The sequence below is a fragment of the Mauremys mutica genome, chromosome 1 (genome assembly GCF_020497125.1).
Source record: "Mauremys mutica isolate MM-2020 ecotype Southern chromosome 1, ASM2049712v1, whole genome shotgun sequence".
NCBI lineage: Eukaryota > Metazoa > Chordata > Testudines > Geoemydidae > Mauremys > Mauremys mutica.
In genome coordinates this window covers 229,651,148-229,665,327 of record NC_059072.1, presented here as the reverse complement: position 1 = coordinate 229,665,327, position 14,180 = coordinate 229,651,148, and the positions used below count along the sequence as shown (strand labels likewise).

The 14,180-nt window shown below is 40.0% G+C and overlaps 1 protein-coding gene across 3 annotated transcripts in view; it reads left to right on the top strand.

Annotated features, from left to right (window-relative positions):
- EGFL6 (EGF like domain multiple 6) overlaps window positions 1-14,180 on the top strand; it is a 71,500-nt gene that overhangs the window by 24,833 nt on the left and 32,487 nt on the right. For 2 of the 3 annotated variants that reach the window (XM_045010395.1, XM_045010386.1), the window contains 3 exons: window positions 773-892; window positions 5,510-5,644; window positions 7,468-7,590. In XM_045010395.1, the coding sequence (XP_044866330.1) occupies window positions 773-892; window positions 5,510-5,644; window positions 7,468-7,590 (378 nt within the window). The remainder of the gene's footprint in view (window positions 1-772; window positions 893-5,509; window positions 5,645-7,467; window positions 7,591-14,180) is intronic. The other variant, XM_045010404.1, reaches the window with a different exon arrangement.

The following is a 14,180-nucleotide window of genomic DNA, read 5'->3' as shown; positions in this document are numbered from 1 at the left end:
AGTTCAATTGCTTCTTTTGTTATATCCTGAATGAAGGACAGCTGTTGCTTTACTGAGGTTTCACTCAACCCCCCCATAACAATACTTTTAAAGTATTTATAGTAGTGACTGTTAAATTAGACTTTTTTCCATTATTTTTGAGAGCTTTTTCTCCTCAGGGTAGAATTGTTGTTCATTTCTGTAGAGCATGACACTATGCAGACAATTTTCCTGCCCCAAGCAGCTTACAATTTAAAAGATAAGTGAGAAATTGCAGAATGTGGGGCTGGGGCAGGAAAGGAGGAATAAGAGAAAATAAGAGGGAAGGAAAAACATGGTTATATTCTTATGGAAGACATCTAGGTAACTCTTTTACCTACTGGGTATGTTTACAGAGGGGGAAAAAACGGCCTCAGAGCCCAGATCAAGTGACTTGGGCTTGTGGGGCTAAAAAGAACAGTGTAGACATTTAGGGTTGGGTTTGAACTCAGGCTTTGAAACCTTTTGAGCCGGAACATCTACACTGCAATTTTTAGCCCTGCAGTGGGAGCCCTGCAAGCCTGAGTCACTTGACCCAGGCTTTGAGACTCACCACAGTGGGGTTTTTTCCTGTGCAGACATACCCATTGAGTATTATTTTTTAGTGACTAAACAATGCGATTAGCAGATGCTGAGAACAATGAATGAGATTATTCTGTTCAGCTGAATATACGACATTTATGCAGAGCTAGTTTAGGAAAAGGGCTGGTCTTGTTCCAGTCTAGATTCCAACAAGGGTGTGTTTTGTCTTCAGATTCCAGGACATGTGCTATGGTGAACTGCCAGTATGGATGCGAAGAAGTCAAAGAGGAGGTACGGTGTTTGTGTCCATCAACTGGACTTCAGTTGGGACCAAATGGAAGGACGTGTATAGGTATGTGTGGTGTGATTTTATTTATTTATTTATTTATTCCTACTCTCAATTTTTTCTGCAGAGCCCATTCAGAATGAAGTCCTGAATCTTAAAAAAACTCTGTATGGCAGCTGGTATTGGACTACTGACCCCTCCCCGCAGGCTCAAGGTTAGGGCCTCTTGTTTTCAGTGTGTGACAAAGAAATGATCCCTACTATTTTCGAACATAGGAAAGAAAGGTAGTGTGCTTAAGATCCAAAGGTCAGTCTCATCGCTGATGAATGACCAACAGTGCAGAGGTAAAATAGAAATCTCATTCCCAACAATGCACAGCCCCTTGCTTGGGGCTCATGGCAAAGCCACAGTTGACCCCACAGTTGGGACCTGGAGGCCCACTGCTAGTTGTATAGCATATGTAGAGCTGACTGCAAGGCTTCCACTTTGTTTCTGTCTGAAGATCACCACTTGTTTCAGTTAGGTTATCTGTACATTCACAGGTCATTTTATTTCATTTAAGGTAACCCCAAGGATACTTATTTCATTTTAAGAGGGAACATAGTCAACAGCATGCACCAGCTACACAGCAGAAATCTTAAACTTCATACTTACGTTGCCCATTCTTAAAGGGAGGGCAAAAGAACTCCTCCTTCAGGTTTGTCAGTCTCAAGCCAGTGGCACAATCAGATAAACTTATTTTCAGAACACTGTACGTGTTCATTTCACACAACAAAAATCACTAGGCACACAAGTTCATTTGCAAACTTTCACAAAAGATTTAGGTGCACCAGGCATCTGCAAACTTTGCTATTTCGGCATTCCAGGACTTGTTCTGTATCTCACAAAAATGCGCAGAGAGTTTGTGTAATCTCCATTCCAGTCAGGCAACTTTAGATGATTGAAACTCATAACTAGAGCTGGGCAATAATTGATTTCCCGCCCCCCCCCCCCCACATTTGGTAGTAGTTCCAAAACACTGAAAAACAAATGTAATTCAGGTCGAACTGAATCTGAAATATTTTTTTTTTGAATTTGTGGTGAATTGAAAGAGTCTATCTTGGTTTTGTTGCAGGGCAGGGATTGAAACATGGTGCCCCAAAATCCCAGCTGAGTGCCCTAGCCACTGGGCTAAAGATTATGAGGGGTGGGGAAGAGATATGAGCAACAGCACCAACTCCTCTTTCTTCTCCTTCTCTGGCCATTTTCTGAATGGCTGAAATTATTTGTGTGACATTTTCCAAATAGTTTCAGGTTGACCACAACTGCACATTTTGTCAAATAAATTTTTCATTAAAAAAAAAAACTTCACATAGCTCTACTCATAACTAAGAAAGCTGTATTTTCTGATGTTCACCCAAAGGTACAGTAGAAATACCTCCTCTTGCACTTACAGTATTACTTGTGAAAATGTCTGACAGAGATGATGATGATTTCATGCACGTACACAGTGCCTATCACAATGGTATCTGATCACACTACAAATGGTTTGGGTTGGGATTCACATTATAAAGAACAGCTGTGCAGGCAATATCTGATAGGAGCAGAGGAATACAGTAGCTATTCAATTTCAGATGTTGCTGAGAAATACATTTTATAGGAATGCACTCTACAGAATCTTGGAGAGGTTTGACATGTCAAACACACAGGAAATGAATTGTAACTATATAGGCAAAAAAACATGCATAGCCTTTCAAGCAAGAGATCAATTAAGCACATCAACCTAGACACACTTTTTCTAAGGAGAGACAGTTACCATAAGAGTTGTCCTTTTGACACACAGCTGCAACAGCACGCCATACACAAATTTCATATGACCTGAGTGTTTTATCGCTCATGAGCTATAGAGTGAACCCATATTGGACATTTGGCTCAGCTTCCAAATCATAAACATGCCATGATGGGAACAGTGTTTCTTTCCTTGAAAATGAAATGAGTGTGATTGGAAATGTCCTGTTTTGGGGTGAATCAGCAGGATTCCCTAACCAGCCTCCCATTGTAGTTTTATTATTAACATTTGTTTGAATTATTTAAGAGCTATTTGAAGGCAGTCAGGAAGCATGTGTTTAAATACAACAGACAAGTCTAGATCTTCTCCTAAATCTTTCTTTTAGCTATTCATACATCCATTATGATTGTTTACCTTAAAACACTAAACAAGAGTTTAGATAAATGCTAATGCTCCAGTAGAAATGGCGTAAACATGAGGAAAAGGAAGGATGGTCCAGTGGTTAGGGTATTAGCCTGGGACTTGAGAGATCTGTATTCAATTCCTTTCTCTGTCACAAACCTCCTGTGTGACCTTGGGCAAGTCGTTTGGTGGCTCTCTGACTCAGTTTCCCATCTGTGAAATGGGGACAAAAGTACTTCCAACCTCACAGGAGTATTGTGAGGATAAATACATTAAATATTGTGTAGGACTCCAATACCAAAGTAGTAGGGATCATGTAAGTACTTACAATAGACAAGCAGCCCAACAGGAAATGTTTAGTTTAATGTAAGGTTCGCCGTTCCAGGCCAATGGGGGCCGTAGGAAGCGGCGCAGGCCAAGGGAACAGCAAATCGCAGCCAGTGGGAGCTGCGATTGGCCGAACCTGTGGATGCTGCAGCTAAACAAACCGTCCCGGCCCATCAGCGTATTTCCCCGATGGCCACGTGCTAAAGGTTGATGATCCCTGGCCTACACCATCAGGTTTGGATATTGGACTGTGGTGTCAAATACATTTAATATACCACTTCACAATGCTATATAAGTAATAATAATACAGTAATGCCTCACTTAACGTTGTCCTGATTAACCTTGTTTCGTTGTTACATTGCTGATCACTTCGAGAACATGCTCGTTTAAAGTTGCACAATGCTCCCTTATAATGTTGTTTGGCAGCCTCCTGCTTTGTCCACTGCTTGCAGAAAGAGCAACCTGTTGGAGCTAACTGGTGGGGTCTTGGATCCAGGGTGGGCTAGCAACCCCCCTATCAGCTCCCCTAAGTTCCCTGTGTGGCAGCCGCCCAGCAGGTTATCAATTGCTGGCAGTTCAGGTGTCCCTCCCCCCACTGCCATGTGCTTCTCCTGCCCTCTGCCTTGGAGCTGCTCCCCGGAGCCTCTGCTTGCTGTGCGGGGAGGGGAGGGGGGAAGGGAGGGGTAATGTCAGGGTGTCCCCCTCCCCCTGCTCCTGTATCCCATCTCCATAGAGCAGGGAAGGGAAACAACAGAGCTCAGGATGGAGAGAGCTTGCTGGCAGAAGCTGCTGTCTCAACTTGCTGACCTACTTAAAAAGGCAATGTACTTAGAGTGGGGTCAGCGTACTTATAGGGGTAATGTGTCTCTGTCTCTCTCTCTACCATGCTGTGTCTCCTCCCTCCATTCCTGCTGCTTTGTAGAGTGTGAGGCTACATTAACAATAATGTGTTAACACTTGAGGGCTCGGCCAAGTGCTAGTTCAGCATTTAGCAGTAAAGCATTTCCTGGGAAATATCCCACCCTCTGACTCCACCACCTCAACCAAGCTTCACAATCATCATTGTTGTGTACAGTATTAAATTGTTTGTTTAAAACTTTGTGTGTGTGTGTGTGTGTGTGTGTGTGTGTGTGTGTGTGTGTGTGTGTGTGTGTGTGTAAAAATATGTCTTTTGTCTGGTGAAAATTTTTTCCCTGGAACCTAACCTCCCCATTTACATTAATTCTTATAGGGAAATTGGATTCACTTAACATTGTTTCGCTTAAAGTTGCATTTTTCAGGAACATAACTACAATGTTAAGCGAGAAGTTACTGTAGTTAAGGATAGTGGTTTGTCATGGCAAATTCTATCTAATGTCACAGTTTGGTCATGTGGGGTTGCAGGAGGGAGAGGGAAGGCAAATACCATCAATTTTTAAATGCCATATGTCACCAGTTGCATTATTTTAATGAAAATGTTACTTCATTTTGCAATAAGAAAAATTAAAACCAATTTAATGTATAGCCACTCCAGATCATTGAAGAACCTTTCAAACAGTGGTTCTCAGGCATTTTCCTTACCAGGACCCCTTTCCCATTTATCAGGAAGGGCAGGGTGGTCTCATGCCCCTGACAGCTGTCTGCTACCCCCAGGACTCACGACTTCCAGCCTGAGTTCTACCCATAATTTCATGCTTTTCTGCCAGAGCCAAAGGATTTACCCCTGCAAGCAGCAGTGCAGGAAATCAGGAGAGAAAACTGCTGTTTTTCTTTACTGATGCTTTCCCACCTCTGCAAAAGGCCTTACCTTAAGAGTCCTCTGCTGTTTCTTCCCAACTGCCCCCTCCCCCATCCCGAGAAATCACAATCTGTGAAGTACTCCCCTCCCCCACGCATATTCCATGACCATATGACAAACCATTACCTTTAATGGTTCCTGCTGTCTCCCAGCCTTTCACACAACCTAATTTTTAAGTTGGCAGTGCTCAAGGTTTTGAGTGAACTTGGCTTTACTGTTACCATCATATCACCTAATCATACGCAAAACAATCCCCAAATATAAAAGTCACAGGACATGTTTTATAACATGGACATTTTGAAATGTGTGGTTCCAGTGACAACCATGACCAAAGCACACCTTGCAAGTGACAACTAGCACTGCATTTGCTTCTGCTTAATCTTACCAATTTCCATTTTCCTTGCCTTAGATATTGACGAGTGCTCCACTGGCAAAGCTATTTGCTCTTATAACCGCAGATGTGTCAACACATTTGGAAGCTACTATTGCAAGTGTCAGATTGGTTATGAACTGAAATATGTCAGAGGCCATTATGACTGTGTAGGTAAGATTTAGGCACTAGGTTGGTTTGTCTCTTCCCTTTCCTCAATGTATCTTTCATGTTATTGCCTGGTGATCAGTGGATTTTGCTTTAAGCATGAATATTGGCTTCTGCTTGAGAGTGCAGCTCAGAACCAGATGTAAAATATCATTTAGAACCCTCCTTGGGACACTGACTAATCTCTGCAGCCTGGTGACTGAAAAACTATATATAATGATATCAATGAAAATTTACAAAGGCAACTGCAATTTATATTGCCTTCTCTTGCCAAGACCTCTCTAGGAAATTTCACACAAGATGTACAATTATTTGTAATCAAGTCTGCAACAAGGGAATGCTCAGTTTTGATTTAAGGCTGCTAATTGAAAGGTCACTTGTTTGGATTAAAACCAAAAGGGGTAAATTAAGGTTTTTTTGGCTCTGATCAGCATAGTGAGGTGTTCCTATCCTTTCATTAAGTTGTAACACAATGGAAAGAGATGTTTGTTTGTCCAGCTCAAATAAGAAAAAATAACTGGCTGGAAAAAGCAGGTTTTAATTACTTTGAAGAACTGTGTTACATCTCTGATCTTTCAGACACAGAGACAAATACAGATGAAAATACTCTTAAGTCTTCTTAACATACACAGATGCAAAAACAAATGTCAAACCTCCCTAGTCCCCTGTTGCAGTCCATTAACTAGAGGCCTCACATATTGCGTAAGACCAAATTTGTAGTTGATGTGGCAGACATTGAAAAATGTTGCTCTAATGGTACAGTCGTAAGGGCCTGAGAGAATTGGAATTACACTGCGCACATACAAAAGAGAACTAATGTCCTCTTGGTTTTTTGAGAGGTTTTTTTTTAAGGCAGATTTTGGAGTGGAGTCTTGGTTTCCTGTTGTACTCAAATCCCAGGAGCCTTAAAACTGAAAATGATATTCTTCCCCCCATCTCCTTATGTATGTATGTATGTATGTATGTGCATAGGCAAAATGGTGAGACCTGGCCTAAAGCTTGCAGGTCTGAATCTTATTGACAAATACATCAGCCGTTTGATGCAGAGTTCTCTGTTACATGTTTGTCCACGCTGAGCCATGCTTTGCATCTGTACCTTTGACCTGCTGGGTGTGAATCATGGGTGGGTAACATATGAATGGGTGCAAAACTTTAACTTTGTAAGAACTTAGCTCCCTCATGTGGGAGAAACCAGAAAAGCTCTTGTGCCATTCAGTAGCAAAATCAAATGGAACAAAACAATTAGATCAGTTACTGCCACTGTTTAAAATGTTCTGATGTCAATTTAACATAATGGTTTACTGAATATATCAATTATTTTTCCAACAGCATCCTGTACGTGCCTGGCACTTCTCAAACAAATACAAGAACCCCCTGCCCTAGGGATCTTACAATCTACAGGCACAGTTCTGCCACCCTGACTTGCAATGGATTGTTCTTGGAGTGAGGTGCTATTCCATGCAAGGAGGGCAGAACCAGGGCCAAAATGACTGCATTTCATCACAGTCATGGTTATTCTCATGGGCCCTTTGCATTTTGTTAGGAGAGCAACATTTACAGTCTCAGGGCCCAATCCTGCTCTCATTGAAGTTATAAGCAAAACTTCCATTGACTTCACTAGGACCAGGAGCAGGCCCTAAAATTATTAAAAGTCATGCTCAGAAACTGAGGCCAAAAGTTGTGGGCTTGAGAAAGAAGCAAGAGTCCATACCCAGAGCGGATTCTTCCGTTAGTGGTGGGTTCAGGACATTCTTGTTCTGATGCTGGTGCTTAAATTGTCTGAAAACAGATGACTGAATGATATTTTCACTGAAGTATCCTTTTTCTAGATATAAATGAATGTGCTGCAAGTACACACAAGTGTAACGTCCATGCAGGGTGCCTCAATACTCAGGGATCCTTCAAGTGCAAATGTAAACAGGGCTACAGAGGTAGTGGATTTGAATGTTCTGGTAAGTAACTGCTGATCCCTGGAGGTGCATTGCTTTTACTCTTCTCAGGTAACTACGGGATGATTATTAGAACCCAGTCCTTTATTCCTTAGCCAGACAAAACTTCCACTGAAGTCACACACATATTATAAGAGTAATCTCTTATTGCATATATAATAGAAGTATTCTTTTGGCCAAGTTATGTTCTGTTGCACCGGTGGAATCCCACTGGTGTAATGGTGAGCAGAATGTGGTCTTATCTATCTTCTCTCTCTAAAGAAATCTGCTGCAGTTTTTCCTCAAAGGTTTGGCCTCTTGAATTATTCAGACCTTTCTAAAAGAATTGCAAATAAGCTCAGGTAAAATGGGTATGGAGGGAACAGGGCTTGCTTTTCATGCTAAAATGTTTTTGTTTATAGTTTTGTCTTATGTCTTCTCTGTCCACAGAGATGTGTATGCCAAGTCCTAAATGAAAATGACCCTCCAAAAAAGAAAAAATTAAGCATAAAGACAAGAGCAACCTATTTAAGTGCACTATTTTATTTTCTGGGGAAGATTTCTCCTACAACTTAATTCAATAAATCTTCCTCAGGGGAGATCTGAAAATGTTGCCATTCATCAGAGGAAGAATGTTGTGAAAATATTCTGATAAGCTCTTATCTACTTTGTATGTCACAGTAGCCCTTTCCATGGGTCCTGCTCCATTAATCCTCTTAAACTTTAGGTAATTGGGTATGGACCTCCCTCAGCTGGACCTCTCAAAGTCCCTTCTAGCCCTGCATTTCTATGATTCTATGTAATTCTATTATTTATTTATATTACACTAGCACCGCCAAAATGTGCTGTGACGTTATATTCTATACAGGTTCTTATTCCTGTTACTGTGGTATCTCAACCCTTGCAATGATGCCTTAAAAAGCTGACTAGCACCCATCATGTTCTAGATGCTGTACAATTTATGCAGAATCCTTTTTTTGCATCAATACTGAATCTGTAAGGCTCAATTCAGACCCAACATGAGTGAAGTCAATAAGCACACTACTATTTCAGGGCTGAATTTGGCCCATTGTCTTTAATGCTAGTGCAAAGGTATATGGCCATGGAGAACAGTTTTCAAGTTCAGTGAACACTATATACTAACTACACCTTCAAAGTTGCCAATGACAAGAATGTAGTCAACATTGAAAGGGTGTTAAGATTACAGTGTTAATATTATCCCTGCTTTGTCACCACTGTTTTACATACCTTTCCATCAGGTAAATCTGACTTGCATGGCAGCTAAAGATTCAGAAATTTGGAGCACAACAAACTGATTTACCCAGGATCAAGCAAAAATATCTAATTTTGGTCAGATTTTGTACATAGTTCGGTTTAAGAGCATGACTCTGACATGCCAAAAGAGTGAGTGTGTGTGAGAGAGAAAAAAAGTATACTGCCAGAACTTGTAGCAAAATATACTGAATTCTACTTTGAGTTGACAGTTTTACAAGTTTGTCCTTTGGGACAAATTATGATGATGCAACATCTTCTAAGTGTAACATCAAAATGCAGTGCAAATACGGTGACAACCTAGCTTGCTCAAAACTGGGACAATCCTGTGAAACGCAAGATATGGCAACCCTAGAGGGGAGTTTTCCATACACTTTTAATGGTCCCTAGTACTTATCATGGTAGCACCGGGCACCTTTATAGAACTTTAAATACAAGACAAAAGTGAAATTGATACTTTTGCATAAATATGGCTAGTTGAAAATTTTCCATAGAAATCATATTTTAATGGAAAATTGGATTTTTGACTGAATTAAATTTTTCATGAGAAGTATCTATGTTCTGTGGAAAATATTGACTTTTCATTTTTTAAAAAAAAAAGCCCAAAAATTCTTTGACCAAAATCTGAAAATTTAGATTTGGAAGTTCAGTCTCTCATGGGAGGAGTTGTTCAGGTGCCTCATGCCCATATTCTCCCCTACAGGCAGGGCTCCCCAACCAGACTGCAACACCCTTGATGCACCCCAGTGGTTCAGCAAGAGGGGATACTGTAGAGCATCATGGGAGCCTTAGTTTGCATTACAATACAGTCTAATGTCAACCAAACTGAAACAAAATGTTTCTATTTGGGTCCACAAACAAAACAAAACAAAAATACATGCAGAAATGTCAAAATGTTTCATTTTGATTGCTACAGAAATTTTCAAAGGTTTTCAATTTTTCTAGGAAAAGCTGAAATCTTTCATCAGGGGAACCCTATTTTCTGACCAAATCTATGCATGAGTTATTTTTACTTACACAAAAATATTACAAAGATGAATATGCATCACCCTGTTACATTTTACAAGTTACTTGAATGAGAACAAAGGAAGAATTTTTGAGCATATGCGGTGGTTATTGCACATTCTACAAGGGCTAGTCCTATAGAAGACTGAAAAATCCTGTTAGACCATCTACTCTGTCTCTCTGCTAGTCTAGGACTGTTCACTACAATACCGTTTCTAGTATTCTGTCCTAACTTACTAAAGTTTAATTATCCAGAAGAGGAAAAAAAGTAGCACATTATTAAAATTTGCAAATGATGGTGAATTAGGAGGTATGAACTCCAGAGAGAACAGAGAAATAATACAGATAAATAGAGAAATTAGAAATATGGACAGAAAGGAATAAAATGAGAGTTTAATTGGGAAAATGTATACAAGTCTAGGTAGAGAAAATAATCTAAAACGTACTCAGTGGGAGGGCAAACCTGGACAGCATTGGTGTTAAAAGAGACGTGTGTAGCAGCTGACAGCAAAATAGACATACAGACTTATACTGAGCAGCTAAGTGCTCCCAGTTCAAAAGGCAATGGGACTGAAATCCTGGACTTATTGAAGTCAATGGGAGTTTTGCCATTGGCTTCATCAGAGTCAGGATTTCACCCTGGTAGCTTAGGGTACTTGGTATCTTGCATGATTAATCCTAAAACTATACCATATTTGGGAGAGGAATCACTAGGTCTGGATAACAGTTTTCTACAGGATACTATGAATGATTTTCCATTGCAATGGCATTAGATTTTACTAATCCATGATAAATCAAAGTGTTATGTGAGAGGTTAGCCAGATAGCTCTCATTGCTTGTAATGAGAATCTTGTGGCTAAACCTCTTAACATCACTGAATAATTACAGAGGTTAATAAATGTAAAATCCAGATATGGGTTGGTGTTTTTTAATCTATATATAGAATGGAAAATGGCTACTCCCAGGAACGTCATACAGAATACTGCATGTATGCCTGACAAATACTGCATGACAAAGCCCTGGCTGGGATGATTTAGATGGGGTTGGTCCTGCTTTGAGCTGGGGGTTGGACTAGATGACCTTATGAGGTCTCTTCCAACCCTGATATTCTATGATTCCATGATACTATCTGTGGTATTTCAGGCTTACTTTTGCCTCTGTTTGTAGATTTGAATGGCATGTTGAAGTGTGTTTCTGAACTACCTCTGAGAACCTACAAAAATTGTAACCCTAAAGGGGTGTTAACCATTCTCACATCTGGCCTTCATCTTATTCCAGTCCACAGCCTTTGTCAGGCCTCTGTTTCTCCTGACTTCTGATTGTGTATTGACTAAGTAAATTTCTTCCATCACACACTTATGTGTGTGTTTCAGCCTTTTATTTGATAATAGAATCCCAAAAGTTTTTACATAGGCAATATGGATTCCTGGGAAAACAGGAACTGCTTCTTTTAATTCACTCTTTGTACGAAGTTATTAAAGGAGCAAGGAAAAGGCAGTGCTAACTTTGAAACTAGAAGTTTCATCCAGCATTCTGTCATGCAATGGTACTTTATTTATATTACCCAGCTGGAGACCTCTGCATTCTTGTCTTGTTGTTCTTTGTTAGGTTGCTAAATAGCAGCATATGAACACAACTGTCCTTGTGTCCCCTCTGTCTAGCATATCACACTGTTCAAGGTGATTTTGTTCATCTCAGAACATGAAAAACCTAAGTCTGGCACTGTTTTCCTACTAACCCACAAATCCTCAACAAAGCATAGGTTGACATCACAGGATTTCCAGAAGCTTAAAAAGCTGTTCTAACCCTGTCACTATGAGACTCTTATAATTCTGTTTAAAATGTCGCCCAGTACTGCTACCATCCTTTATTCAATAACTGATCCATTTGCTGTCTCAGGTATTGCCTGCTGAAAGTCTTGCTGCTTGCTTTAGGCAAGCGTAATCCAGTATTGTGGAAATTCCGCAGTTTCTCTAAGGATACGTCTACACTACCCGCCGGATCAGCGGGTAGCAATCGATCTATCGGGGATCAATTTATCGTGTGTAGTGTAGACGTGATAAATCGATCCCCAATCGCTCTCTTGTCGACTGCTGAACTCGAGCTTGGTGAGAGGCAGAAGCAAAGTTGACAGGGGAGCGGCGGCCGTTGATCCCACGCCACAAGGACGCGAAGTAAGTGTTTCTAAGTCGATCTAAGATGCGTTGATTTCAGCTACACTCTTCTCGTAGCTGAAGTTGCGTATTTTAGATCAATTTTTCCCCACCACCACCACCAGTGTAGACCAGGCCTAAGTCTCACTCTTTCCCTACCCAAGGTGGTGAGATTTTTAATGGGAATTTATTTATTTTGAAACTTTTTATTAAGGCAAAGTTACAATTAACATACTACATTATTTATTTATTCAGGATCAGGTTAATATTCAGAGAACTTGGCTAAAGATTCTGGCGTGCTGGCTGGGTGCCCTCTTCTGAATACACAAGAGAGAGTGACCAAATTCCTAAGTATCTGTCCTCATTTTGGCACTTTTTTCTTGTGTGTGAAAGCTCTTCCATTACCAGGACAATCCATATTTTACTATATCACAATTCCATAGGAGGAAGGGACATTTTTCCATTAATGTCCAAAACAGTCTAGCTGTTAACAATATAAAAAAAATAATTTGCAGTTCTGTTTAAAATGAAGGTTCTTTACTGGAGCATTAAGTAAGCAGGTCAAGGGATCTTTAGAATGCTGGCATTTTGTCATAAAATGAAACTCTCTAGCAACTTTTTCCCCAAACTGCCTAGTTCCTGGACACAACCACATGTGCAATATGTACCCCTTTACCCACAACCACCTTCAAGAAAGCACCTCCCTGGTAGCAAAAATATTGTGTATCTTAGCCTCTGACTCCAGTTATCAGTACAGTAATTTATACATTTTTTTTCCATGTGCTACACACACTGAAAAGACCCATTCATACAGATCAGTTTATTTGGCCAAATCCCTCTACCATCTTTTCATCAATGTTGTCAACATCTTTTTTTCACTTAAAATTGCATATATCTTAAAAATTAAATGAACTTGCTCCTGGATCAACTCTTGAAATGTCTTAATGGGAGTTTTGGAAATGATATCAAGTTTTTTGTGCATTGTCAGACTATTTTGCAGTAATTCCTTAAGAAGAGTGGTAGTCTTTCTGTAGGATTTGTAAACCAACCTATGTAATTTTTTTTAATGTATAGGATAGTTTCAAAATTCTGTCGAAACAGAAGAATTTTCTACTACATGCAATAGATATCCAGAGTTATTACTCTGGAATCCTACTGGTTGCATCCCCACTAAGTTCTATAGACATTTTCCATAAGGTTAGGAAATTGAGATATAGATATACACACACACACGTGCATACTCTTTCACTTTTATATACAGAAGTTAGAAACGTGTTTTATAAACTAACCTCTTAGAAAACCTGGCAAGTGATCATCCTAACACGAGGCTAGGTGTCAAAGAGGAAGCAATGTACAGCATATAGGAGTTGACAGCACTCACTCTTCTCTGTTGGGAACAGTTGGTTCTTATGTACCAATTCCCAGCCATGTTTACAGAGGCACGTGTGAGAGAAAGGAACATACAGATCCATCATTTTGTTTTTGCTCTCAGGAACAACATCACTCTTTGTATAGCACAGCACATGAAAAGCTGGGGTCTAGCAATTGTTCTATGTTCTTTCCAACTCAACCTGCTTAACTCAGGCATTAGTCACCAATTCCTTGGTTTCCTAATCTTGCACAGAACGTGTTTACAGAAAAAACTCACTTTTAGCCCTTAGCCTCCACTGGCATTGTTGCTTGCACAGCTCTTTTGTTTTAATTCTCTGTGAATTAAAGTACCTTTGAAAGCTGATGCATTTTCATATGGGCATTTATAAACACAAAATGTAAAAGAATGACTGACAGGTACTAATCTATATGCTACCAGATATGAGGTTTATAAAGAATGGCAGGAGAGAAATAGATCAAAGTTGTTGATAAGTGCATGAAGGTTTGTGTTCAATAAATATAGGATTATATATTGAGGGTTTTTCTCAAAAATTCCAGCCTCACAGCCTTAGTCTTAAGCAGTTTGGCCTTTGGTTTTCTCCACTGCATTCCACGTTCTCATGGAGGCTCAGGCTGTTCCTTCCTGTGATGTCCATATGTGGAAGTTAGCAAACTCTGATGACAGTAGATTCTACAGAACATGTTGTGGGACTATAAGATTTTCCAGATGAATATGGGGAAGGACCCCCTTCAGCTGTTGCTGACATCCAGACTTAAGAAGACTTAAATTTAGCACCTTAGGCTACTTTAAGA